The following is a 27,926-nucleotide window of genomic DNA, read 5'->3' as shown; positions in this document are numbered from 1 at the left end:
GGAGGCAGAGGTAGGTATGAGCCTGGCGAGCCAGGAGACAGAAGTAGGTAGTAGATGAGACAGCAGTATATCACGTGAAGCATAGATATATAACATGTGGCATGTCGCCCATAGAGTAGAAGACTGCGGTGAGCGTATGGTGACCGCTAAATGGGTATGGCGAGGAATGATGGCCTGGACTACTTATGGTGAGACCCCCAAATTTTTTTTAATTTTTTTTTTTTTAACCCGTGCTAACCTGGTCCCTTCCAGCCCAGCGGAATGAGGAACCAAGGATGACTGCCTCGCTCCCGCACGGCGGGAGTGCGTATGAAATGGCTGGAAATTGGAACCTACCGATTAACTTGTAGATCTATTTAAATTTCTTTATAAAATAAAAAAAAAAAATTATTGTATAATTTTTTTTTTTTTTTTTTAATATATTGTAAGAGAATGTCTGGAGTGGTAGTGGATGGAAGATACGTACCACCGGGGGTCGTGGCCCTGGTGGAGTAAGAGCAGGGTGGGTGTCTGTTCCCCACGGACCACCACGGGTGGACAGGTTTCAGTTGTTGGTGTCAGTCTACACTGATCCTGGCAGGTTGGTTATCTCTGGCATTAGTTGGGTAGGGAAGGAGTTAATCCTTCACTATGCTTGCTGGGTGTGGTCTGCCTGCTACACCCAGGGCTGTGAATATAGGTTTGATGCTCACTGACTGTGGGGCGGCTGATGAAGTGTGGTCTCCTGTCTCACTGCAGGAGGCTGATCGCTCGGTCGGGCTGAGCGCTGTAGTCCGCTCGTCTACCAAGGACTGCCCAATTGCTGCAGGCTCAGCGAAGGACCAAAAGAAGGGGATCCTGTGGCCGGAGCCAATCCCTTGTCCAGGTCGACACGTGGCCTGTCTAACTTGCATGAACTTGGACAAACCCACCCCATGACAAGGTGTAGTACTGACCACGGATGTGAGAGACTGTGTGAACAGGCACCAAGACGCCTGCAGCGTTTGGGGATCCTTTGTGGGAGGTGGGGGTTTATGGACATTGCTGTTGTGTTGAATTGCACAGTTTAGATGTGATGCACTGGAGTGAATAAAAGAGCACGGTTTTTCCCTTAACAAAAGAGTCATGGTGCATAGTGATTTTAACTTTGACAGGGTTTCTGATGTACATTTATGGGCCCAGGCCTGACGGAAGCACTCCGGCGTGCGCTCCAAGCTGGAACGCACGCCGCACACGCGACCAGGCCCAGACCCGGCCGAGGGACTCCGGCGTGCGCTCCAAGCCGGAACGCACGCCGGCCACGTGACCCGGCCCATGCCTTGCGGCGGATTTCCGGCGTGCGCTCCACGCTGGAACGCACGCCGGCTTGCAGTGGGGCCTGAGGTGAGGACGGGGAGGCCGTGTGGAGAGGGGGATCTGCGGGCCAGACCCTGCCCCCCCTGCTATCTCGGGAGGAAGTTGGAGGGGAACACAGGGAGGGAACCAAGGAAGGAGACAAGAAGAAATTTGGTGCGGACATGAGAATTGGCACGCGTTCCACGCTGGAACGCATGCCAACTCGGGGAGCATGTGACCGCGGCTGATGGAGCCCTTGTGGCGCATTGTTTGCGCAAAATTACCTCTCCTGAAGACGCGTATGAAAACGAAACCAACCGAACCGAACCGAACCAGATGAAAGCTACTCACAACATGCACAGATGCAGCACCAGAGCAGGCGACTCCCTATCCAGAATGTGAACAGAAGCGCCCTGAGGAGCTGGAGGCTGGGGCTTAAGAAGGTAATATGCCCCTCCCACAAATTCAGGCTGACTTTTCAGCCTTCCACTTATCCTGTACTGATCCTGAGTTACATCCTGTATTATCCTCCAGAGCTGCACTCACTATTCTGCTGGTGCAGTCACTGTGTACATGCATTACTTATCCTGTACTGATCCTGAGTTACATCCTGTATTATACCCCAGAGCTGCACTCACTATTCTGCTGGTGCAGTTACTGTGTACATACATTACTTATCCTGTACTGATCCTGAGTTACATCCTGCATTATACTCCAGAGCTGCACTCACTATTCTGCTGGTGCAGTTACTGTGTACATACATTACTTATCCTATACTGATCCTGAGTTACATCCTGTGTTATACTCCAGAGCTGCACTCACTATTCTGCTGGTGCAGTCACTGCGTACATACATTACTTATCCCGTACTGATCCTGAGTTACATCCTGTATTATACTCCAGAGCTGCACTCACTATCCTGCTGGTGCAGTCACTGTGTACATACATTACTTATCCTGTACTGATCCTCAGTTACATCCTGTATTATACTGCAGAGCTGCACTCACTATTCTGCTGGTGCAGTCACTGTGTACATACATTACTTATCCTGTACTGATCCTGAGTTACATCCTGTATTATACTCCAGAGCTGCACTCACTATTCTGCTGGTGCAGTCACTGTGTACATACATTACTTATCCTGTACTGATCCTGGGTTACATCCTGTATTATACTCCAGAGCTGCACTCACTATTCTGCTGGTGCAGTCACTGTGTACATACATTACTTATCCTGTACTGATCCGGAGTTACATCCTGTATTATACTCCAGAGCTGCACTCACTATTCTGCTGGTGCAGTCACTGTGTACATACATTACGTATCCTGTACTGATCCTGAGTTACATCCTGTATTATACTCCAGAGCTGCACTCACTATTCTGCTGGTGCAGTCACTGTGTACATACATTACTTATCCTGTACTGATCCTGAGTTACATCCTGTATTATACTCCAGAGCTGCACTCACTATTCTGCTGGTGCAGTCACTGTGTACATACATTACTTATCCTGTACTGATCCGGAGTTACATCCTGTATTATACTCCAGAGCTGCACTCACTATTCTGCTGGTGCAGTCACTGTGTACATACATTACTTATCCTGTACTGATCCTGAGTTACATCCTGTATTATACTCCAGAGCTGCACTCACTATTCTGCTGGTGCAGTCACTGTGTACATACATTACTTATCCTGTACTGATACTGAGTTACATCCTGTATTATACTCCAGAGCTGCACTCACTATTCTGCTGGTGCAGTCACTGTGTACATACATTACGTATCCTGTACTGATCCTGAGTTACATCCTGTATTATACTCCAGAGCTGCACTCACTATTCTGCTGGTGCAGTCGCTGTGTACATACATTACTTATCCTGTACTGATCCTGAGTTACATCCTGTATTATACCCCAGAGCTGCACTCACTATTCTGCTGGTGCAGTCGCTGTGTACATACATTACTTATCCTGTACTGATCCTGAGTTACATCCTGTATTATACTCCAGAGCTGCACTCACTATTCTGCTGGTGCAGTCACTGTGTACATACATTACTTATCCTGTACTGATCCGGAGTTACATCCTGTATTATACTCCAGAGCTGCACTCACTATTCTGCTGGTGCAGTCACTGTGTACATACATTACTTATCCTGTACTGATCCTGAGTTACATCCTGTATTATACTCCAGAGCTGCACTCACTATTCTGCTGGTGCAGTCACTGTGTACATACATTACTTATCCTGTACTGATCCTGAGTTACATCCTGTATTATACTCCAGAGCTGCACTCACTATTCTGCTGGTGCAGTCACTGTGCACATACATTACTTATCCTGTACTGATCCTGAGTTTTACCTCAAGACACGGAGGCTCATATTGCTATCTCCTTCTTTACTTTCCACCAATAGCAGCAAAGAAGAAATTTACATAATCATAACAATAAAGGATCCACCCCTCTCAGATCCTATAATAAGCAGTGTCCTCTTAGTAACTTCCTCTTTCTTTGCTGCTCCACCAAAGATAAGTCATTTCTGTGTTTTATGGCTGTTACATGTTTTATGAATCTCATTAATTTTATTAACCTGTGATTTGGCTAAGGATTGTCTATAATGCATAGCCTTTCTATCCTTTTGCTGGGTTAGGTGTTTCCCCTCATCGTGGGTATATTTTTCCCTATTGTGGGTCTGCTTGCCCCACGCTTATTGCGCTTATTGCGCTTATTGCTTGGGGGTCTCCCCCCCCCCCCTCTTCTTCCCTCTGACCTCCGTTCCTCCTCCCCTGCGTCGGTTTTCTTTTGGTCTCTCCGCTGTTTCTCTTAGGGGTTTGCTCTGCGTCTCCCCCCCTTCCCCTTAGCTTTACCTCCTATCGCTGCGTCCCCTCTGGTTATCGGCGCTTCTGGTGTCAGCGGCGGGTCCCGCTCGCTTCCCGCGGCTCCGAGATCTCGCGGGATCTCGGCGGCCATCTTGGGGAGCTCCCGCCCTTCCTATCGCGGGATCTCGTACGTCACTTCCGGTCTGGTTTGCGCTCGGTCGGCTGGCTGTGCTCCTGCTCCTACTCCGGTTCGGCGGCTTCTGGGGTGATTAACCCCTAGTTAGTTTCGGTTTTTCCCTCTATTCCTGGCCATCTTAGCTTAGACCTCCCTGCTAGGTTAGGCCATCAGGATCGTTATAGATATATATATATATTTACCATATTATGTCCTCTGATCGCTCCCCCTCTGGGTCTATTCCCCCCCCATCCTCTGGGGACCCTGATATTCCGACTATGAATGCGCAGGCCCTAGAGCTTCAACGCTCGGTCTCCAGCGCTATTATAGAGGCGATGGGATCCATGTCCTCTATGATCTCTAAAACCATCTCTCAGGCCCTAGCTGCCCATGCCCCTGGCCCCGCTATTCCCGCGCCTGTGCTTACTAGCCCGCAGCCTACCATTGTTGAACCTCCTGCACCCCAGGAGACTATGATCGGTGTGTTCCAAGCCACCCATGATAGCGCGCTTAGATCGCGCAAAAGAGCCTTGCCGCGTCAGGCAGAACGGACGCGAAAGTGGAAATGTGCTAGAGCACAGACTGGCGATGTGGATTCGGATATTGAATCCGACATGGAGGCTTACGCGGAGGCGAGCGGCCATTCCGACGGGGATATTGAGATTGAGATGGAATCCGAGTTACCAGGTACCTCTGGTCCTAGACCATCCACCTCCGGGTCCGTGGGCGCGTCCGCCGCTGCCCCTAACGTGGTTTCCACCCCGGTGGATCCTTCAGGCAACCCGTTGTTTGACCCTGATGCCCTCCACCACCCTAGGTCGGCTGAGTGGTTGCCGGTAGCTCATGTGAGCGATTATCTGGAACATTGGGTGCGCCGCCCTCTTAGTAAAGAGGCGCGCAGTAAACTCCGATCTGAATGCCCCAGACCTTTGATCCCCAATAAGGTCTGTGAAACGCCATCTGTGGATCCAAAAATGACACAGTTTTTGGCTAAGACCGGCTGGAATCCCCGTAAGGGGCTTGATTCCGCATTGAAAAGTTGTCAGGATAAACTCCTTGACATCTTTGGGCCCCTCGCCAAAATCTTTGAGATGGCCGAATCGGCCAGAGTGGACGGCTCTCCGGTAGATCCGGAGGAGCTTACAGGCTGGATTCAGAGGGCTATTTGTATTGCGGGCAGCACCAACTCCTCCCTGGCCATTGAACGGCGTAAAGCCATATTGTTTAAGATTGATCCGAAATTGGCCAACCTGGCACTGACTGAGGCAGGGAAGGATGCACAAGGCCTGCTCTTCGGAGATTCCTTCATTAAGGACCTCAGCAGATACGTGGGAGCTTTTACTGCCCTGGACAAGGCCCAGTCCTCAATGCGTAGGGTCTTCCAGGGACGGGTCTCCACTAGGGCCGGCAGTAGCAGGGGCCGTCTGTCCGGCCGATCCAGTTTTCAGGCCCGCAGCTCGGGCAGAGGCTCCTTCAACCAGAGACCGCCCTTCCAGGACCACAGGAATCCTCCTCCATTCTTCCCGGCCAGAGGCGGCCAATGGCGTTCGAGGTCTGTCCGAGGAAACCCCAATTTCCGAAAGTCCTTCGGTAAGTCTTCCCCCTGTGGGGGCTTCTTCTTTGGTTCCTTGTGTAGGGGGCAGACTCCGTCTTTGTTCCCACGTTTGGTCCGGCATTACATCAGACCCGTGGGTGCTGACCACGGTACAGGGGTTCCACATAGAACTCACGGGTTCACCAAACCTCATTCCTTCTCCCCCGCCATTTCCCCTAGCCCCACCAGACAGAGAGCTCGTGGACTTGGAGCTGTTTTCCCTTTTTCAAAAAAGGGCGATAGAGAGGGCCCCTTCCGCCCCGAGGGGCGTGCTCAGCAACATCTTCCTAGTTCAGAAGAAAGGTGGGCAAATGCGTCCAGTGATAAATCTCCGGGCACTGAACTCTGTGGTGCGCTACCGCCACTTCAAGATGGAGGGGATTCACCTCCTTCGGGACTTATTGATCCCAGGGGACTGGATGGTGAAACTGGACCTCAAGGATGCCTATCTGACGGTCCCGATTGCCGCTTCGTCCAGGGATCTCCTGCGCTTCTTGTGGAAGGGCGAAGTGTGGCGCTTCACTTGCCTCCCGTTCGGCCTTTCTTCGGCGCCATGGTGCTTTACCAAACTCCTGCGTCCAGTCGTTGCCTGGCTGCGGAGTCGGGGTGTACGTCTAGTCATCTATCTGGACGACATCCTCATTATGCATCAATGTCAGGCGGCTCTGCTTCGACACCTTCAATGGACGTCGGACCTCCTCTCGGCTCTTGGTTTCCTACTGAATTCCGAGAAGTCCTGCCTCACGCCGTCTCGGCGGATGGAATTCCTGGGCTTCACTGTGGACTCTGTTGCGGAATCTCTCAGTCTCCCGTCAGAGAAGCTGCGGACGATCCGCAAGGAATTGAGACATGCCCTTTCAGCATCATCCCTGTCCCTGCGTCACCTGGCTCGTATTATTGGCCTGTTGGCCTCCTCCATCCAGGCGGTGTTTCCAGCCCCTCTCCATTATCGGGCCCTTCAACGCCTGAAGATTGCTCACCTTCGTTCCGGGGCCTCGTTCGCGGACATGGTGATTCTGGATCAGGAAGCTCGGGAGGAGCTTCGTTGGTGGTTAGGCAACTTGGAAGCCTGGAACGGCAGAGCGATCTTCGGATTTCAACCGGAATTCACGATAGAGTCGGACGCGAGTCTCCTGGGCTGGGGTGCCCACTGCGGAGGTGTCTCCACCGGGGGTCGGTGGTCGGAGACCGAGAGCCATCTTCACATCAACGCTCTGGAACTCCTGGCGGGCTCGTTTGCCATCCGCAGTTTCTCCAATGGCATGGCGCATGCCTGCATCCGATTACGCATGGACAATGTGTCGGCGGTCCGCTACGTCAATCACCTGGGCGGCACTCAGTCGGCTACCTTGGCGCGACTGGCGAAGGAGTTCTGGTCCTACTGTCTCTCCAGGGACATCATGGTGCAGGCGGAGTACCTTCCGGGTCTACACAACATCCGGGCGGATCGGAGTTCCCGCTGCTTCACGGACGGCAGCGACTGGAGGCTAGCGCCGGAGATGTTCTCCGCGATCTCGGAGACCTGGGGCCCTTGCGCCGTGGACCTCTTCGCGTCACGGCTCAATACCCACCTTCCCAGGTTCTTCAGCTGGCGCCCGGATCCGGAGGCGGAGGCGGTGGATGCGTTCCTTCAGGACTGGTCTTCGGCTCTGCAATACGCGTTTCCTCCTTTCGCCATGATCCCGAGGATGCTGCTGCAAGTTCGTCGTCAGGTTGCGGAGTTGGTAGTGGTGATCCCCTTCTGGGGGACTCAAGCATGGTACCCGGTCCTCCTGGAACTCCTGACGGACGTGCCTCTCCTCCTTCCGGGCCGGACGGATCTCCTCCAGGGCCCTCTGGGTGCTCCTCACCCCCTGCTGCTCGACGGCTCCCTTCAGCTCCTGGCGTGCCGGATCTCCGGACTCCCGGAGAGGTCGCAGGCATTTCGGAGGCAACTAGACGCCTCCTGGACAACGCTTGGGCTCCCGGCACCCGAAAATCTTATCGGGCAGCTTGGGGATCTTGGGCTAGCTGGTGCGTGGAGCGGGACCTTGATCCCGTTTCGGCGCCTGTGACCCATTTGCTGCAGTTCCTTACATCCCTGTTTGAGGCGGGAAAGGCTTATCGGACCATTAATTTGTTCCGTTCGGCGATTTCTTCGACTCATCAGGGTTTTGATGGCGTTCCGGCGGGCCAACACCCTTCGGTGTCACGCCTGCTGCGTGGATCTCGCTTGGCCCGGCCTCCTCGGCCGCGCTTCACCACTACGTGGGACGTTTCCCTGGTCCTCTCTTTTCTCTCTGCTTGGCCTGAGAACACGGCTCTTTCTCTTCGGCAACTGTCTGCCAAGTTGTTGACCCTCTTTTGTCTCATTTCTTGTAAGAGGGTTTCCGATGTCAGGGCTTTGGATCATGACGCTAGGTCCTTTTCTCCCGAGGGAGTCACGTTTAACATTACGCGGCGCACTAAGACTAATATTCGGTCTGTCTCTTATCCCTGTTTCCCGTCCGCCCCGGCGCTCTGTCCGGTAGCCTGTTTGCGTGAGTATGAGTCGCGTACTAGGACTCACCGCTCTGCGGACGTTCCGCAGCTGTTCCTCTCCATCCGCCATCCTTTTGGCCCGGTGTCTAGTCCCACATTGGCGCGTTGGATGAAGTGGGTCATGTCCCTGTCTGGGATTGATACGGCGGTCTTTACCGCTCATTCGGCCAGGGGCGCGGCCGCCACTGCCCTGGCCGTTTCGGGGGCTCGTTTGGAGGATATTTTGCGCTTGGCTGACTGGTCTACGGCCACAACGTTCAGAGAATTTTATTTTCGTCCGCCCCCTCATGTGTTTTCATCGATTATTGATCAGCTTTGAACTTGCAATATGAGCCTCCGTGTCTTGAGGTAAAACTAAATGATTTTCCTATTTCATGACGTAAAGTCATAGTTTTATTAAAGACACGGAGGCGAGTATTGCCCGCCCTGGGTTGTTCCTGCCCGCCCTTTTGTGATTTTAATTTATTGGACTGTTTACATTGTCGTTTATGGTTATTTATTACGTATACTTGCTTAGTTGTATTGCTGACTGTTTATGGTTCTGTTTTCAGTGACCTTATAATATACGACCGTTTCCTGGGTCGGTTTTCGTTCAATTTCTGCCTGCCCCTTACACTGGCTATATTATTTGCTTTGTTTCAAGTTGAAGGTTCCACGAAGTATGGACTTCTGCGTTGTTCCCGGTTTCCGGAGGTGTTAGCCATGTTGGCTTGAGTTCTACGACGTGATGGACCGGTTGTTCATCATTCTCGGGTCCGGTTCCAGTTTCCGGTTTCGGTTCCAGTTCCGGTTATGAAGTTGGTGTTTCGGTTCCAAAGAAAGAGGAAGTTACTAAGAGGACACTGCTTATTATAGGATCTGAGAGGGGTGGATCCTTTATTGTTATGATTATGTAAATTTCTTCTTTGCTGCTATTGGTGGAAAGTAAAGAAGGAGATAGCAATACTCGCCTCCGTGTCTTTAATAAAACTATGACTTTACGTCATGAAATAGGAAAATCATTTAGTTTTACCTCAAGACACGGAGGCTTCGTATTGCTTTCTCCTTCTTTACTTTCCACCAATAGCAGCAAAGAAGAAATTTACATAATCATAACAATAAAGGCCCCTCCCCTCTCAGATCCTATAATAAGCAGTGTCCTCTTAGTAACTTCCTCTTTCTTTGCTGCTCCACCAAAGATAAGTTGATTCTGTGTTTCATGTGGTAATTTTGCATGTATGATGCCTGTATTTCATTACCCTGTGTGGCTTAGGGCTTGTCTATTATTCATAGTCTCTGCCCTTTGCCAGGTTTTTATCATTCCCCTAGTTTTGGGCTAGTTGCTTCCTTGTCACCTGTAATCCCCTGCGCCTATTGCGTTTTCGTTTGGGGGTGCCCCCTCCTTTTTTCCCCATCCTATCCTTGCCTCAACCACCGCGTTTTTATTCAAATTTTCGATCCGTTTTACTTGGGAGGCGCTCTGCGCCTCTCCTCCTTCCTCCCTACCTTCATCCTCTGCGCCGATTCCGCCCCGCTGGTTCCCGGCGCTCTAGGTTTCGGCGGCAGCTTGCGCTTGGTTTCCCGCGGCTCCGAGATCTCGCGGGATCTCGGCGGCCATTTTGGGAACTCCCGCCCTTCCTCTCGCGGGATTTCGGAGTTTTCTGCCGTGCACGTCTGTCGCTCGGCTCCGGTTCGGCTCCTGCTCTGCGGCGCTTGGGGTGACTAACCCCTCTTTAGGTACCCACCTCCTCGGTCTTAGTGACCCCTAATATATCAGGCATCTGCCAGTTAGATTGTCTGCCACTTTAGTAGCTTTAAATAAACTCCTAATATGTCTTCTGACCGCTCTCCTGCTGGGCCTAATCCCCCCCCATCTGCTGGGGATCCCAGCTTACCAACTACTAGTGCACAGGCCCTGGAGCTACAACGCTCAGTGTCTAGTGCTATTATTGAGGCAATGGGATCCATGTCTTCTATGATATCCCAAACCATCTCTCAGGCCCTAGCTACCCATGCCCCTGGCCCCTCTACTCAGTTGCCTGTACTCACTAACCCGCAGCCTACCATTGAACCTCCTGCCCAGGAGACCTTGACTGGTGTGATTCAAGCCACCCATGATAGCGCGCTTAGATCGCGCAAAAGAGCCTTGCCGCGTCAGGCAGAACGGACGCGAAAGTGGAAATGTGCTAGAGCACAAACTGATGATATAGATTCGGATGTAGAATCTGATATGGAGGCTTATGCGGAGGCAAGCGGCCAATCTGAAGGGGAGATGGAATCTGAATTTCCAGATGATGCTGGCCCTAGGCCTTCCACCTCTGGGTCCGTGGGCGCCTCCGCCACTGCCCCTAACACGGTTTCTACCCTGGTGGACCCCTCAGGCATCCCATTATTTGATCCTGATTCCCTCCACCACCCTAGGTCGGCGGAGTGGCTGCCAGTGGCTCATGTGAGCGATTACCTGGAACATTGGGTGCGCCGTCCTCTTAGCAAAGAGGCGCGCAGCAAGCTCCGAGCTGAATGCCCCAGACCATTGATCCCCAACAAGGTCTGTGATACGCCATCTGTGGATCCAAAGATGACCCAGTTCTTGGCTAAAACCGGCTGGAACCCCCGCAAGGGGTTAGATTCCGCAATTAGGAGTTGTCAGGATAAACTCCTTGACATCTTTGGCCCCCTCGCCAAAATTTTTGAGATGGCCGAATCGGCCAGAGCGGACGGCTCTCCGATAGATCCGGAGGAGCTTACTGGCTGGATACAGAGGGCCATTTGTATCGCGGGCAGCACAAACTCCTCCCTGGCCATTGAACGGCGTAAAGCCATTTTGTTTAAAATTGACCCGAAATTGGCCAACCTGGCACTCACTGAGTCAGGAAGGGATGCTCAGGGTCTGCTGTTCGGGGATTCCTTTATTAAGGACCTCAGCAGATACGTAGGGGCATTTACCGCCCTGGACAAGGCCCAGTCCTCCATGAGAAGGGTCTTTCAGGGACGGGTCTCCACTAGGGCCGGCAGTAGTAGGGGCCGTCTGTCCGGCCGCTCCAGTTTCCAGGCCCGCAGCTCGGGCAGAGGCTCCTTCAATCAAAGACCGCCCTTCCAGGACCAAAGGAATCCTCCTCCGTTCTTTCCGGCCAGAGGCGGCCAATGGCGTTCGAGGTCTGTCCGGGGAAATCCCAATTTCCGAAAGTCCTTCGGTAAGTCTTCCCCCAGTGGGGGCTTCATTGGTTCCTTGTGTAGGGGGCAGACTCCGTCTTTGTTTCCACGTTTGGTCCAGCATTACATCAGACCCGTGGGTTTTGACCACTGTACAGGGGTTCCACATAGAGCTCACGGGTTCACCGAACCTCATTCCTTCTCCCCCACCACTTCCCCTAGCCCCACCAAACAGAGAGCTCGTGGACTTAGAGCTGTTTTCCCTTTTTCAAAAGAGGGCGATAGAGAGGGCCCCTTCCGCCCCGAGGGGCGTGCTCAGCAACATCTTCCTAGTTCAGAAGAAAGGTGGGCAAATGCGTCCGGTTATAAATCTCCGGGCCCTGAACTCCGTGGTGCGCTACCGCCACTTCAAGATGGAGGGTATTCACCTCCTTCGGGACTTACTGATCCCAGGGGACTGGATGGTGAAACTGGACCTCAAAGATGCCTATCTGACGGTCCCGATAGCCGCTTCGTCCAGGGATCTCCTGCGCTTCTTGTGGAAGGGCGAAGTGTGGCGCTTCACTTGCCTCCCGTTCGGCCTTTCTTCGGCGCCATGGTGCTTTACCAAGCTCCTGCGTCCGGTCGTTGCCTGGCTGCGGAGTCGGGGTGTACGTCTAGTCATCTATCTGGACGACATCCTCATTATGCATCAATGTCAGGCGGCCCTGCTTCGGCACCTTCAATGGACGTCGGACCTCCTTTCGGCTCTTGGTTTTCTACTGAACCCCGAGAAGTCCTGCCTCACGCCGTCTCGACGGATGGAATTCCTGGGCTTCACGGTGGACTCTGTTGCGGAATCTCTCAGTCTCCCGTCAGAGAAATTGCGGACTATCCGCAAGGAATTGAGACATGCCCTTTCAGCGTCGTCCCTGTCCCTGCGTCACCTGGCTCGCATTATTGGCCTGTTGGCCTCCTCCATCCAGGCGGTGTTTCCAGCCCCCCTCCATTATCGGGCCCTTCAGCGCCTGAAGATTGCTCACCTTCGTTCCGGGGCCTCGTTCGCGGACATGGTGGTTCTGGATCAGGAGGCTCGGGAGTAACTTCGTTGGTGGTTAGACAACTTGGAAGCCTGGAACGGCAGAGCGATCTTTGGATTTCAACCGGAATTCACGATAGAGTCGGACGCGAGTCTCCTGGGCTGGGGTGCCCACTGCGAAGGTGTCTCCACCGGGGGTCGGTGGTCGGAGGCCGAGAGCCATCTTCACATCAACGCTCTGGAACTCCTGGCGGGCTCGTTTGCCATCCGCAGTTTCTCCAATGGCATGGCGCATGCCTGCATCCGATTACGTATGGACAATGTGTCGGCGGTCCGCTATGTCAATCACCTGGGCGGCACCCAGTCGGCTACCTTGGTGCGACTGGCGAAGGAGTTTTGGTCCTACTGTCTCTCCAGGGACATCATGGTGCAGGCGGAGTACCTTCCGGGTCTACACAACGTCCGGGCGGATCGGAGTTCCCGCTGCTTCACGGACGGCAGCGACTGGAGGCTAGCGCCGGAGATGTTCTCCACGATCTCGGATACCTGGGGCCCTTGCGCCGTGGACCTCTTCGCGTCACGGCTCAATACTCACCTTCCCAGGTTCTTCAGCTGGCGCCCGGATCCGGAGGCGGAGGCGGTGGATGCGTTCCTTCAGGACTGGTCTTCGGCTCTGCAATACGCGTTTCCTCCTTTCGCCATGATCCCGAGGATGCTGCTGCAGGTTCGTCGTCAGGTTGCGGAGTTGGTGGTGGTGATCCCCTTCTGGGGGACTCAAGCATGGTACCCGGTTCTCCTGGAACTCCTGACGGACGTGCCTCTCCTCCTTCCGGGTCGGACGGATCTCCTCCAGGGCCCTCTGGGTGCTCCTCACCCCCTGCTGCTCGACGGCTCCCTTCAGCTCCTGGCGTGCCGGATCTTCGGACTCCCGGAGAGGTCGCAGGCATTTCGGAGGCAACTAGACGCCTCCTGGACAACGCTTGGGCTCCCGGCACCCGAAAATCTTACCGGGCAGCTTGGGGAGCTTGGGTTAGCTGGTGCGTGGAACGGAACCTTGATCCCGTTTCGGCGCCTGTGACCCATTTGCTGCAGTTCCTTACATCCCTTTTTGAGGCGGGAAAGGCTTATCGGACCATTAATTTGTTCCGTTCAGCGATTTCTTCGACTCATCAGGGTTTTGATGGCGTTCCGGCGGGTCAACACCCTTCGGTGTCACGCCTGCTACGTGGATCGCGCTTGGCTCGGCCTCCTCGGCCTCGCTTCACCACTACGTGGGACGTTTCCCTGGTCCTCTCTTTTTTCTCCGCGTGGCCTGAGAACGCGGCTCTTTCCCTCCGGCAACTGTCTGCCAAGTTGTTGACCCTCTTTTGTCTCATTTCTTGTAAGAGGGTTTCCGATGTCAGGGCTTTGGATCATGACGCTAGGTCCTTTTCTCCCGAGGGCGTCACGTTTAACATTACGCGGCGCACTAAGACTAATATTCGGTCTGTCTCTTATCCCTGTTTCCCGTCTTCCCCAGCGCTCTGTCCGGTAGCCTGTTTGCGGGAGTATGAGTCGCGTACTAGGACTCACCGCTCTGCAACGTTCCGCAACTGTTCCTCTCCATCCGCCATCCTTTTGGCCCGGTGTCTAGTCCCACGTTGGCGCGTTGGATGAAGTGGGTCATGTCCCTGTCTGGGATTGATACGGCGGTCTTTACCGCTCATTCGGCAGGGGCGCGGCTGCCACTGCCCTGGCCGTTTCGGGGGCTCGTTTGGAGGACATCTTGCGCTTGGCTGACTGGTCTACGGCCGCAACGTTCAGAGAATTTTCTTTTCGTCCGCCCCCTCATGTGTTTTCGTCGATTATTGATCAGCTTTGAACTTGCAATATGAGCCTCCGTGTCTTGAGGTAAAACTAAATGATTTTCCTATTTCATGACGTAAAGTCATAGTTTTATTAAAGACACGGAGGCGAGTATTGCCCGCCCTGGGTTGTTCCTGCCCTCCCTTTTGTGATTTTAATTTGTTGGACTGTTTACATTGTCGATTCTGGTTATTTATTACGTATACTTGCATAGTTGTATTGCTGACTGTTTATGGTTCTGTTTTCAGCGACCTTATAATGTACGACCGTTTCCTGGGTCGGTTTTTGTTCAATTTTTGCCTGCCTCTTACACTGGCTATATTATTTGCTTTGTTTCAGGTTGAAGGTTCCACGAAGTATGGACTTCTGCGTTGCTCCCGGTTTCCGGAGGTGTTAGCCATGTTGGCTTGAGTTCTACGGCGTGATGGACCGGTTGTTTATCATTCTCGGGTCCAGTTCCAGTTTCCGGTTTCGGTTCCAGTTCCGGTTATGCAGTTGGTGTTTCGGTTCCAAAAGAAAGAGGAAGTTACTAAGAGGACACTGCTTATTATAGGATCTGAGAGGGGTGGATCCTTTATTGTTATGATTATGTAAATTTCTTCTTTGCTGCTATTGGTGGAAAGTAAAGAAGGAGAAAGCAATACTGAGCCTCCGTGTCTTTAATAAAACTATGACTTTACGTCATGAAATAGGAAAATCATTTAGTTACATCCTGTATTATACTCCAGAGCTGCACTCACTATTCTGCTGGTGCAGTCACTGTGTACATACATTACTTATCCTGTACTGATCCTGAGTTACATCCTGTATTATACTCCAGAGCTGCACTCACTATTCTGCTGGTGCAGTCACTGTGTACATACATTACTTATCCTGTACTGATCCTGAGTTACATCCTGTATTATACTCCGGAGCTGCACTCACTATTCTGCTGGTACAGTCACTGTGTACATACATTACTTATCCTGTACTGATCCTGAGTTACATCCTGTATTATACTCCAGAGCTGTACTCACTATTCTGCTGGTGCAGTCACTGTGTACATACATTACTTATCCTGTACTGATCCTGAGTTACATCCTGTATTATACTCCAGAGCTGCACTCACTATTCTGCTGGTGCAGTCACTGTGTACATACATTACTTATCCTGTACTGATCCTGAGTTACATCCTGTATTATACTCCAGAGCTGCACTCACTATTCTGCTGGTGCAGTCACTGTGTACATACATTACTTATCCTGTACTGATCCTGAGTTACATCCTGTATTATACTCCAGAGCTGCACTCACTATTCTGCTGGTGCAGTCACTGTGTACATACATTACTTATCCTGTACTGATCCTGAGTTACATCCTGTATTATACTCCAGAGCTGCACTCACTATTCTGCTGGTGCAGTCACTGTGTACATACATTACTTATCCTGTACTGATCCTGAGTTACATCCTGTATTATACTCCAGAGCTGCACTCACTATTCTGCTGGTGCAGTCACTGTGTACATACATTACTTATCCTGTACTGATCCTGAGTTACTATCCTGTATTATACTCCAGAGCTGCACTCACTATTCTGCTGGTGCAGTCACTGTGTACATACATTACTTATCCTGTACTGATCCTGAGTTACATCCTGTATTATACTCCAGAGCTGCACTCACTATTCTGCTGGTGCAGTCACTGTGTACATACATTACTTATCCTGTACTGATCCTGAGTTACATCCTGTATTATACTCCAGAGCTGCACTCACTATTCTGCTGGTGCAGTCACTGTGTACATACATTACTTATCCTGTACTGATCCTGAGTTACATCCTGTATTATACTCCAGAGCTGCACTCACTATTCTGCTGGTGCAGTCACTGTGTACACATTACTTATCCTGTACTGATCCTGAGTTACATCCTGTATTATACTCCAGAGCTGCACTCACTATTCTGCTGGTGCAGTCACTGTGTACATACATTACTTATCCTGTACTGATCCTGAGTTGCATCCTGTATTATACCCCAGAGCTGCACTCACTATTCTGCTGGTGCGGTCACTGTGTACATGCATTACTTATCCTGCACTGATCCTGAGTTACATCCTGTATTATACCCCAGAGCTGCACTCACTATTCTGCTGGTGCAGTCACTGTGTACATACATTACTTATCCTGTACTGATCCTGAGTCACATCCTGTATTATCCTCCTGAGCTGCACTCACTATTCTGCTGGTGCAGTCACTGTGTACATACATTACTTATCCTGTACTGATCCTGAGTTACATCCTGTATTATACTCCAGAGCTGCACTCACTATTCTGATGGTGCAGTCACTGTGTACATACATTACTTATCCTGTACTGATCCTCAGTTACATCCTGTATTATACTCCAGAGCTGCACTCACTATTCTGCTGGTGCAGTCACTGTGTACATACATTACTTATCCTGTACTGATCCTGAGTCCCATCCTGCATTATACTCCAGAGCTGCACTCACTATTCTGCTGGTGCAGTCACTGTGTACATACATTACTTATCCTGTACTGATCCTGAGTTACATCCTGTATTATACTCCAGAGCTGCACTCACTATTCTGCTGGTGCAGTCACTGTGTACATACATTACTTATCCTGTACTGATCCTGGGTTACATCCTGTATTATACTCCAGAGCTGCACTCACTATTCTGCTGGTGCAGTCACTGTGTACATACATTACTTATCCTGTACTGATCCTGAGTTACATCCTGTATTATACTCCAGAGCTGCACTCACTATTCTGCTGGTGCAGTCACTGTGTACACATATTACTTATCCTGTACTGATCCTGAGTTACATCCTGTATTATACTCCAGAGCTGCACTCACTATTCTGCTGGTGCAGTCACTGTGTACATACATTACTTATCCTGTACTGATCCTGAGTTGCATCCTGTATTATACCCCAGAGCTGCACTCACTATTCTGCTGGTGCGGTCACTGTGTACATACATTACTGATCCTGTACTGATCCTGAGTTACATCCTGTATTATACTCCAGAGCTGCACTCACTATTCTGCTGGTGCAGTCACTGTGTACATGCATTACTTATCCTGCACTGATCCTGAGTTACATCCTGTATTATACCCCAGAGCTGCACTCACTATTCTGCTGGTGCAGTCACTGTGTACATACATTACTTATCCTGTACTGATCCTGAGTCACATCCTGTATTATCCTCCTGAGCTGCACTCACTATTCTGCTGGTGCAGTCACTGTGTACATACATTACTTATCCTGTACTGATCCTGAGTTACATCCTGTATTATACTCCAGAGCTGCACTCACTATTCTGATGGTGCAGTCACTGTGTACATACATTACTTATCCTGTACTGATCCTGAGTTACATCCTGTATTATACTCCAGAGCTGCACTCACTATTCTGCTGGTGCAGTCACTGTGTACATACATTACTTATCCGGTACTGATCCCGAGTTACATCCTGTATTATACTCCAGAGCTGCACTCACTATTCTGCTGGTGCAGTCACTGTGTACATACATTACTTATCCTGTACTGATCCTGAGTCCCATCCTGCATTATACTCCAGAGCTGCACTCACTATTCTGCTGGTGCAGTCACTGTGTACATACATTACTTATCCTGTACTGATCCTGAGTTACATCCTGTATTATACCCCAGAGCTGCACTCACTATTCTGCTGGTGCAGTCACTGTGTACATACATTACTTATCCTGTACTGATCCTTAGTTACATCCTGTATTATACTCCAGAGCTGCACTCACTATTCTGCTGGTGCAGTCACTGTGCACATACATTACTTATCCTGTACTGATCCTGAGTTACATCCTGTATTATACTCCAGAGCTGCACTCACTATTCTGCTGGTGCAATCACTGTGTACATACATTACTTATCCTGTACTGATCCTGAGTTACATCCTGTATTATACTCCAGAGCTGCACTCACTATTCTGCTGGTGCAGTCACTGTGTACATACATTACTTATCCTGTACTGATCCTGAGTTACATCCTGTATTATACTCCAGAGCTGCACTCACTATTCTGCTGGTGCAGTCACTGTGTACATACATTACTTATCCTGTACTGATCCTGAGTTACATCCTGTATTATACTCCAGAGCTGCACTCACTATTCTGCTGGTGCAGTCACTGTGTACATACATTACTTATCCTGTACTGATCCTGAGTTACATCCTGTATTATACTCCAGAGCTGCACTCACTATTCTGCTGGTGCAGTAACTGTGTACATACATTACTTATCCTGTACTGATCCTCAGTTACATCCTGTATTATACCCCAGAGCTGCACTCACTATTCTGCTGGTGCAGTCACTGTGTACATACTGTACATTACTTATCCTGTACTGATCCTGAGTTACATCATGTATTATACTCCAGAGTTGCACTCACTGTTCTGCTGGTGCAGTCACTGTGTACATACATTACTTATCCTGTACTGATCCTGAGTTACATCCTGTATTATACTCCAGAGCTGCACTCACTATTCTGCTGGTGCAGTAACTGTGTACATACATTACTTATCCTGTACTGATCCTCAGTTACATCCTGTATTATACCCCAGAGCTGCACTCACTATTCTGCTGGTGCAGTCACTGTGTACATACTGTACATTACTTATCCTGTACTGATCCTGAGTTTTACATCAGACACGGAGGCTTCATATTGCTTTCTCTTCCTTTACTGATCACCATAGCAGCAAGGAGAAACAAAAAACAAATGCAAATGGTCACCATAGTAACCCATACGTCCCACCCCTACAGCCCCAATATAAGGCTGCGTCCAAGGTGGTACTTCCTCTTTCTTGCTGCTCACCAGATAAGTAACATGTTAATTTTATCTGCTGGCTGCTCTATTCCCTAAGTGTTTATTCGTTTTACTGTCTATTCCCCGGGTTATTTTCTATCCCTGGGGCTTGTTTTTGTTCCTCCCTTTAGGTGGGGTAGGTTTGGTGCAGCGATATATCTTTTATCCTGCTTCCTTGCCCCTTAGGTTTTTCCCTGTCTGGGCAACCTCTGCCTGCCCCAGTATCTCGGGGGCCTAATCGCGCGCAGCGTTTTCCCCTGGTACCCTCTCCTTTTGGGGCTCCGTTCGTTCCCTCTCTCCGCTCCTTTCTCCCCTGGGGAGTCTTACTTGAGGGTCCCTTTGTGCCTGGCAGGGTCGCTGGCCTTACCGCCATCTTTGCCTCCCCTGTGCTGGGCCACGCCCCCCGTCTTGCGCGCGTCTGCTGCACGGCTCGGCGGCTTTTTTCTCCCCACTTTCGCGCTCTTTGGCTGGCTGGAGCGAGATCTCGCGAGATCCGGCGGCCATTTTGGTTCCCGTTCCCGCGAGATCTCGCTTCCTCCGGTCTCCTGCGTGCCTGCTGCCGGTTCTCCTGTGCTGCGCTCCGCTCCTCTCGCTCCTGGGGTGATTAACCCCTCATTTATCTAGCGCGGCTTACTTTGTGCCTCTGGCTCTCCTCCCAGCCCTCCTCCTACAGGTACCCTGTTCCTTTTGCTTGACCAGCATGGACCCCTCTGCCCAATCCCCCCCCCGCCCCCCTCCCTGGCAATGCTAGTCGCTCTGACTCAGACTCACAGGCGCAGCTCATCCAGCGCTCTGTGTCTGATGCGATCCTACAGGCTATGGGTTCCATGTCCACTGTCTTGTCACAGACCATCTCCCAGGCCCTGTCTGCACACCCCCTAGCTGGGGCCAGACTTGCTCCCCCTGAGACTGCACAGCACTCGTTTGCTGCTGAACCTCCTGTTGGACAGGAGACAATGACCGGTGTGTTGATGACCACCCCAGACGACGCGCTGAGGTCGCGTAAGAGAGCTTGTCCCCGCCAGGCTGATAAATCGCGGGTGTGGAAACACGCTAGAGCCCTAGCGGATGCCGTCTCTGACTCGGATCTGGGTTCGGGCCCGGAGGATCCAGCAGAGGCTACTGATTTTTCTGAGGAGGATGACTCCCCTCGGGGTTCCGACCCCATTGCCACTCCCCCTGCTGTGCCTTTAACTAAGGATTCCTCCTCTGCCTCTGCTGACAATTTCCCTTTGGATTCCTCCGGGGCTCCCATGTTTGATCCTGAGGCCCTCCACCATCCCAGATCGGCGGAGTGGCTCCCCGATTCCCAAATTAGCAGTTACCTGGAGCATTGGGCCCGCCGTCCTCTGTCCAAGGAGGCGCGCAGTAAACTGCGGGCTGAGTGCCCTCGGCCCATTATACCCCATAAAGTCTGCGACACGCCCGTCGTGGATCCAAAGATGACCCAATTTTTGTCTAAGTCGGGGTGGAATGCCAAGAAGGGCTTGGACTCGGCCCTTAGAGGCTGCCAGGACAAGCTCCTGGATATTTTCGGTCCACTGGCAAAAATTATGGAGTTGGCGGAGTCCGCCAGACAGGAGGGTTCCCACATTGACCCTGAGGAGCTCACGGGCTGGGCCCAGCGGGCGATTTGCATCGCCGGGGGAACCAATGCGTCCCTATCTGTGGAAAGGCGCAAGGCCATCCTGCTTAGGATAGACCCCAAGCTCATTAATCTCGCCCAGACGGAGACGGGCAAAGAGGCGGAGGGCCTGCTTTTTGGGGACTCCTTTATAAAGGACCTCAGCCGCTTCGTCGGCACTTTTTCCGCTCTGGACAAGGCGCAGGCCACTATGCGCAAAGTCTTCCAGGGCCGGGTCTCTCACAGGGCCGGCAGCAACAGGGGCCGTCTGTCCGGCCGCTCCAGCACCCGAGGCAGGGGTGTATCCAGAGGCTCCTTCTCCCAGCGAGCTGCGTTTCAAGACCAGCGGTCTTCCCAGACGTTCTTCCCATCCAGAGGGGGACAATGGCGCTCCCGTTCCTTCCGAGGAAACACGGCTCCCCGCAAATCATCCGGTAAGTCAGACCCCGGACGGGGATTCTTCGGTACCTTATGTAGGGGGCAGACTTCGGCATTTTTTACACGCTTGGGAGCTAATTACATCAGACCCGTGGGTGCTGATGACGGTCAGGGGTTTCTCCATAGAGCTCATAGACACCCCTTGCTCAGTGCAACTCCCGCCGGCCTCTCTTCGGAGGGGATCGGACTCCGCTCGGGTGGACGAGGAGCTCTCTTCCCTTTTCCTCAAGGGGGCCATAGAGAGAGCCCACGGCCGCTCAAGGGGGGTGATAAGCAACATTTTCTTGGTCCAGAAGAAAGGGGGGCAGATGCGTCCCGTCATCAATCTCCGGGCGCTAAACAGCATCGTGCGGTACCGACACTTCAAGATGGAGGGCATCCATCTGCTTCGGGACCTCCTCTCCCCCGGGGATTGGCTCGTGAAGCTGGATCTGAAGGACGCGTACCTGACGGTCTCGGTGGCCCCCCACTCCAGGGATCTCCTTCGCTTCCTCTGGAAGGACGAGGTCTGGAGATTCACATGCCTTCCATTCGGCTTGTCGTCGGCTCCGTGGTGTTTCACCAAGCTCCTGCGTCCGGTCATGGCCTGGCTGAGGAGTCGCGGGGTGCGCCTCATAATATATCTGGACGACATCCTCCTGATGCATCAATCCAGATCGTCACTGCTGCAACACCTCCGATGGACGTCGGATCTCCTAGAGTCGCTCGGTTTCCTGCTCAACTTGGAGAAGTCTTGGCTCACTCCCTCCCAGAGGTTGGACTTCCTAGGATTCACAGTGGACTCGATCTCGGAATCCCTCAGCCTGCCGGGGGACAAGTTACGGTCCATTCGCAAGGAACTGCGACGGGCGTTGACCAGTGCCCACCTGTCCCTGCGTCATCTAGCCCGCATCATCGGCCTGCTAGCATCCTCCATACAGGCGGTCTTCCCGGCGCCGTTGCATTACCGGGCCCTACAGCGCTTGAAGATTGCGCACCTCCGCTCGGGGGCCTCCTTTGCGGACATGGTGGAATTGGATTCGGAGGCCAAAGAAGAGATCCGTTGGTGGATCGCCAATCTGGAAGCTTGGAACGGCAGGGCGATTTTTGGCTTCCAGCCGGAATTCACCATCGAATCGGATGCGAGCCTTCAGGGCTGGGGAGCGCACTGCGACGGGGTCTCCACCGGGGGACCTTGGTCGCAGGTCGAGACGCGCTTGCACATCAATGCCTTGGAGTTGCTGGCCGGCTCTTTGGCCGTCAAGAGTTTTACCAACGGTTTGGCCAATGCATGTATCCGTCTCCGGATGGACAATATTTCAGCGGTTCGCTACATCAACCGTTTGGGCGGAACCCAGTCTGCTACCCTGGCGGGGTTGGCGAAGGATTTTTGGGCGTATTGTCTCTCCAGGGACATCATGGTGCAGGCCGAGTACCTGCCGGGACTTCACAACGTGCGGGCGGATTGGAGTTCCCGCCATCTTACGGACGGCAGCGACTGGCAGTTGGACCCGTCGATTTTCTCGGAGGTGTCAGCCAGATGGGGACCCTTTTCCGTGGACTTGTTCGCCTCCCGGCTCAACGCTCACCTCCCTCGGTTCTACAGTTGGCGCCCGGATCCGGAGGCGATGGCGGCGGACGCGTTTCTGCAGGACTGGTCCTCCGACCTTCTCTATGCTTTTCCCCCATTCATGATGATTCCTCGGATGCTTCTCCAAGTGCGTCGCCATCGGGCGGAGTTGGTGGCGATAGTCCCGTTCTGGGACTCTCAGGTATGGTTCCCGTCTCTCCTGGAGCTTCTGGTGGACATTCCAGTCCTTCTGCCGAACCCGACCTCTCTCCTGCGCTGCCCTCAGGGGACTCCCCACCCCCTGCTCCTGGACGGATCCCTACGTTTGATGGCCTGCCGGCTCTCAGGACTCCAGGAGCGGTCGACGGAATTTCGGAGGCAGCTAGGCGCCTCTTGGACGACGCTTGGGCTCCCGGCACCCGAAAATCTTATCGGGCGGCCTGGCGAACTTGGGCTGGCTGGTGCCTGGAACGGGACCTGGATCCCGTTTCAGCTCCTGTAGCTCAGTTGCTTCAATTCCTCACCTCTCTTTTTGAAGGGGGTAAGGCTTACAGAACGATCAACCTTTTTCGTTCGGCGATTTCTTCGTCACATCTAGGGTTTGACGGCGTTCCGGCAGGACAGCATCCTTCCGTTTCGCGCCTCCTCCGAGGCGCGCGTCTATCTCGGCCTCCCCGCCCGAGGTTTTCTTCCACTTGGGATGTTTCCCTGGTGCTTACCTTTTTGTCCTCTTGGCCTACCAATGCTGACCTTTCCTTACGTCAGCTTTCCGCGAAGTTGCTCACGCTCTTTTGCTTAATTTCTTGTAAAAGAGTTTCTGATGTGCGGGCTCTGGACCACGACGCCAGGTCCTTCACCCCGGAGGGCGTGGCATTTAACATTTCAAGACGCACGAAGACGAACATCCGGGTCGTTTCGTACCCCAGCTTTCCGGCTTCCCCGGCCTTGTGTCCGGTAGCTTGTTTGAAAGAATACGAGGCCAGGACTCGTCCTTACAGGTCTCCGGCTGTGCCGCAGTTGTTTCTCTCCATCCGTCACCCGTTCGGCCCGGTGACTAGCCCCACTTTGGCCCGTTGGTTGAAATGGGTTATGGCTCTTGCCGGTGTGGACACTTCGGTGTTTACAGCTCATTCGGCGCGCGGGGCGGCGTCTACCTCCTTGGCGGTCTCGGGGGCTCGCCTGGAGGACATCCTGCGATTGGCGGACTGGTCGAGTGCCTCCACTTTCCGTGAGTATTATTTCCGTCCTCCTCCTCATTTGTTTGATCCCTTGGTTAACCAGCTTTGAACTAGCAATATGAAGCCTCCGTGTCTGATGTAAAACTAACTGATTTTCCTAGTCTACGACGTAAAGTCATAGTTTTATTAAGACACGGAGGCGAATATTGCCCTCCCTTCCCTCCCCTGGGCTCTGGTAGTATGGGGGTGTGTTTGGCCTGATAGCTGTATTTAGTGGGTAGGCCGGGTTTGAACTGTTATACACTGTGAAGGTTCAGTTGTTCGCCATTATGTGCTCATGCTTGTATGTATGCTTACCATCGGCCTGGAACTCTGGTGTCCGCTGGAGATGGGTTTGGCTGGGCCATGATCTCGCTTTATCGGAGTTTATGTCTCTTGTTCTTTCAGGTTGAGTCTTCCTGCCCTGGATTGTTCCTGTTCTGGATGAGGTTTTTCCTCCGGCTCCTGCTTCTTCCACGTTGGATTTGCTGAGAGTCTTGGATGTTGGTTCCAGTCCTTCCCCTGATGTGGATCCTGTCGCTGGAGAGTTCCTGCTTGGATTCTGAGGGTTTCGTTGGCGCGGATTGTTCTTTGAGTGTTCCGGAGTTGTTGTTCATCGGTTATTATGGACTGGTTCGCAGAGAAAGAGGAAGTACCACCTTGGACGCAGCCTTATATTGGGGCTGTAGGGGTGGGACGTATGGGTTACTATGGTGACCATTTGCATTTGTTTTTTGTTTCTCCTTGCTGCTATGGTGATCAGTAAAGGAAGAGAAAGCAATATGAAGCCTCCGTGTCTTAATAAAACTATGACTTTACGTCGTAGACTAGGAAAATCAGTTAGTTACATCCTGTATTATACTCCAGAGCTGCACTCACTAACCTTCTGCTGGTGCAGTCACTGTGTACATACATCACTTACCCTGTACTGATCCTGAGTTACATCCTGTATTATACCCCAGAGCTGCACTCACTATTCTGCTGGTGCAGTCACTGTGTACATACATTACTTATCCTGTACTGATCCTGAGTTACATCCTGTATTATACTCCAGAGCTGCACTCACTATTCTGCTGGTGCAGTCACTGTGTACATACATTACTTATCCTGTACTGATCCTGAGTTACATCCTGTATTATACTCCAGAGCTGCACTCACTATTCTGCTGGTGCAGTCACAGTGTACATACATCACTTACCCTGTACTGATCCTGAGTTACATCCTGTATTATACCCCAGAGCTGCACTCACTATTCTGCTGGTGCAGTCACTGTGTACATACATTACTTATCCTGTACTGATCCTGAGTTACATCCTGTATTATACCCCAGAGCTGCACTCACTATTCTGCTGGTGCAGTCACTGTGTACATACATTACTTATCCTGTACTGATCCTGAGTTACATCCTGTATTATACTCCAGAGCTGCACTCACTATTCTGCTGGTGCAGTCACTGTGTACATACATTACTCATCCTGTATTATACTCCAGAGCTGGACTCACTATTCTGCTGGTGCAGTCACTGTGTACATACATTACTTATCCTGTACTGATCCTGAGTTACATCCTGTATTATACTCCAGAGCTGCACTCACTATTCTGCTGGTGCAGTCACTGTGTACATACATTACTTATCCTGTACTGCTCCTGAGTTACATCCTGTATTATACTCCGGAGCTGCACTCACTATTCTGCTGGTGCAGTCACTGTGTACATACATTACTTATCCTGTACTGATCCTCAGTTACATCCTGTATTATACTCCAGAGCTGCACTCACTATTCTGCTGGAGGTGTCACTGTGTACATACATTACTTATCCTGTACTGATCCTGAGTTACATCCTGTATTATTCTCCAGAGCTGCACTCACTATTCTGCTGGTGCAGTCACTGTGTACATACATTACTTATCCTGTACTGATCCTCAGTTACATCCTGTATTATACTCCAGAGCTGCACTCACTATTCTGCTGGTGCAGTCACTGTGTACATACATTACTTATCCTGTACTGATCCGGAGTTACATCCTGTATTATACTCCAGAGCTGCACTCACTATTCTGCTGGTGCAGTAACTGTGTACATACATTACTTATCCTGTACTGATCCTGAGTTACATCCTGTATTATACTCCAGAGCTGCACTCACTATTCTGCTGGTGCAGTCACTGTGTACATACATTACTTATCCTGTACTGATCCTGGGTTACATCCTGTATTATACTCCAGAGCTGCACTCACTATTCTGCTGGTGCAGTCACTGTGTACATACATTACTTATCCTGTACTGATCCTGAGTTACATCCTGTATTATACTCCAGAGCTGCACTCACTATTCTGCTGGTGCAGTCACTGTGTACATACATTACTTATCCTGCACTGATCCGGAGTTACATCCTGTATTATACTCCAGAGCTGCACTCACTATTCTGCTGGTGCAGTCACTGTGTACATACATTACTTATCCTGTACTGATCCTGAGTTACATCCTGTATTATACTCCAGAGCTGCACTCACTATTCTGCTGGTGCAGTCACTGTGTACATACATTATTTATCCTGTACTGATCCTGAGTTACATCCTGTATTATACTCCAGAGCTGCACTCACTATTCTGCTGGTGCAGTCACTGTGTACATACATACTTATCCTGTACGGATCCTGAGTTACATCCTGTATTATACTCCAGAGCTGCACTCACTATTCTGCTGGTGGAGTCACTGTGTACAGACATTACTTATCCTGTACTGATCCTGAGTTACATCCTGTATTATACTGCAGAGCTGCACTCACTATTCTGCTGGTGCAGTCACTGTGTACATACATTACTTATCCTGTACTGATCCTGAGTTACATCCTGTATTATACTCCAGAGCTGCACTCACTATTCTGCTGGTGCAGTCACTGGGTACATACATTACTTATCCTGTACTGATCCTGAGTTACATCCTGTATTATACCCCAGAGCTGCACTCACTATTCTGCTGGTGGAGTCACTGTGTACATACATTACTTATCCTGTACTGATCCTGAGTTACATCCTGTATTATACCCCAGAGCTGCACTCACTATTCTGCTGGTGCAGTCACTGTGTACATACATTACTTATACTGTACTGATCCTGAGTTACATCCTGTATTATACTCCAGAGCTGCACTCACTATTCTGCTGGTGCAGTCACTGTGTACATACATTACTTATCCTGTACTGATCCTGAGTTACATCCTGTATTATACTCCAGAGCTGCACTCACTATTCTGCTGGTGCAGTCACTGTGTACATACATTACTTATCCTGTACTGATCCTGAGTTACATCCTGTATTATACTCCAGAGCTGCACTCACTATTCTGCTGGTGCAGTCACTGTGTACATACATTACTTATCCTGTACTGATCCTCAGTTACATCCTGTATTATACTCCAGAGCTGCACTCACTATTCTGCTGGTGCAGTCACTGTGTACATACATTACTTATCCTGTACTAATCCTGAGTTACATCCTGTATTATCCTCCAGAGCTGCACTCACTATTCTGCTGGTGCAGTCACTGTGTACATACATTACTTATCCTGTACTGATCCTGAGTTACATCCTGTATTATACTCCAGAGCTGCACTCACTATTCTGCTGGTGCAGTCACTGTGTACATACATTACTTATCAGGTACTGATCCCGAGTCCCATCCCGCATTATACTCCAGAGCTGCACTCACTGTTCTGTACCTTCACAGCTGAAATCTCCAGTGCCCCCTGCTATTACAGCTCCTTCGGGTGGTCTGCATTCTGGGGTGTTCACTGCAGGTATCTGATGTAGGAACACTAGTGTTAGGTAAGGATGTGGTCAAACTGAAC

General features: G+C 51.3%; 2 protein-coding genes and 1 long non-coding RNA gene across 4 annotated transcripts; all 3 read left to right on the top strand.

The window, feature by feature from the left end:
- The first annotated feature begins 862 nt into the window (after positions 1 to 862).
- LOC122923264 lies at positions 863 to 14,916 on the top strand. Of its 2 annotated transcripts, none has more exons than XR_006387254.1 (2): positions 863 to 922; positions 14,751 to 14,916. It is a non-coding gene; the product is annotated as an uncharacterized LOC122923264 (long non-coding RNA). The 2 variants fall into 2 exon arrangements; XR_006387255.1 differs by lacking the exon at positions 863 to 922 and adding an exon at positions 1,479 to 1,757.
- On the top strand, positions 3,832 to 5,380 carry LOC122923263. The gene is made up of 2 exons (XM_044274045.1): positions 3,832 to 5,238; positions 5,273 to 5,380. Exons 1-2 carry the CDS (start codon positions 4,512 to 4,514, stop codon positions 5,278 to 5,280), a joined length of 735 nt encoding a protein of 244 aa, XP_044129980.1. The 5' UTR covers positions 3,832 to 4,511; the 3' UTR covers positions 5,281 to 5,380.
- On the top strand, positions 9,524 to 14,916 carry LOC122923262. Its single transcript, XM_044274044.1, has 2 exons — positions 9,524 to 11,531; positions 11,619 to 14,916. Exons 1-2 carry the CDS (start codon positions 10,227 to 10,229, stop codon positions 14,220 to 14,222), a joined length of 3,909 nt encoding a protein of 1,302 aa, XP_044129979.1. The 5' UTR covers positions 9,524 to 10,226; the 3' UTR covers positions 14,223 to 14,916.
- Positions 14,917 to 27,926: the final 13,010 nt, after the last annotated feature.

Source organism: Bufo gargarizans, unplaced genomic scaffold, assembly GCF_014858855.1.
Source record: "Bufo gargarizans isolate SCDJY-AF-19 unplaced genomic scaffold, ASM1485885v1 original_scaffold_1415_pilon, whole genome shotgun sequence".
NCBI classification, from domain to species: Eukaryota; Metazoa; Chordata; class Amphibia; order Anura; family Bufonidae; genus Bufo; species Bufo gargarizans.
This window is presented reverse-complemented; position numbering and strand designations above follow the sequence as displayed.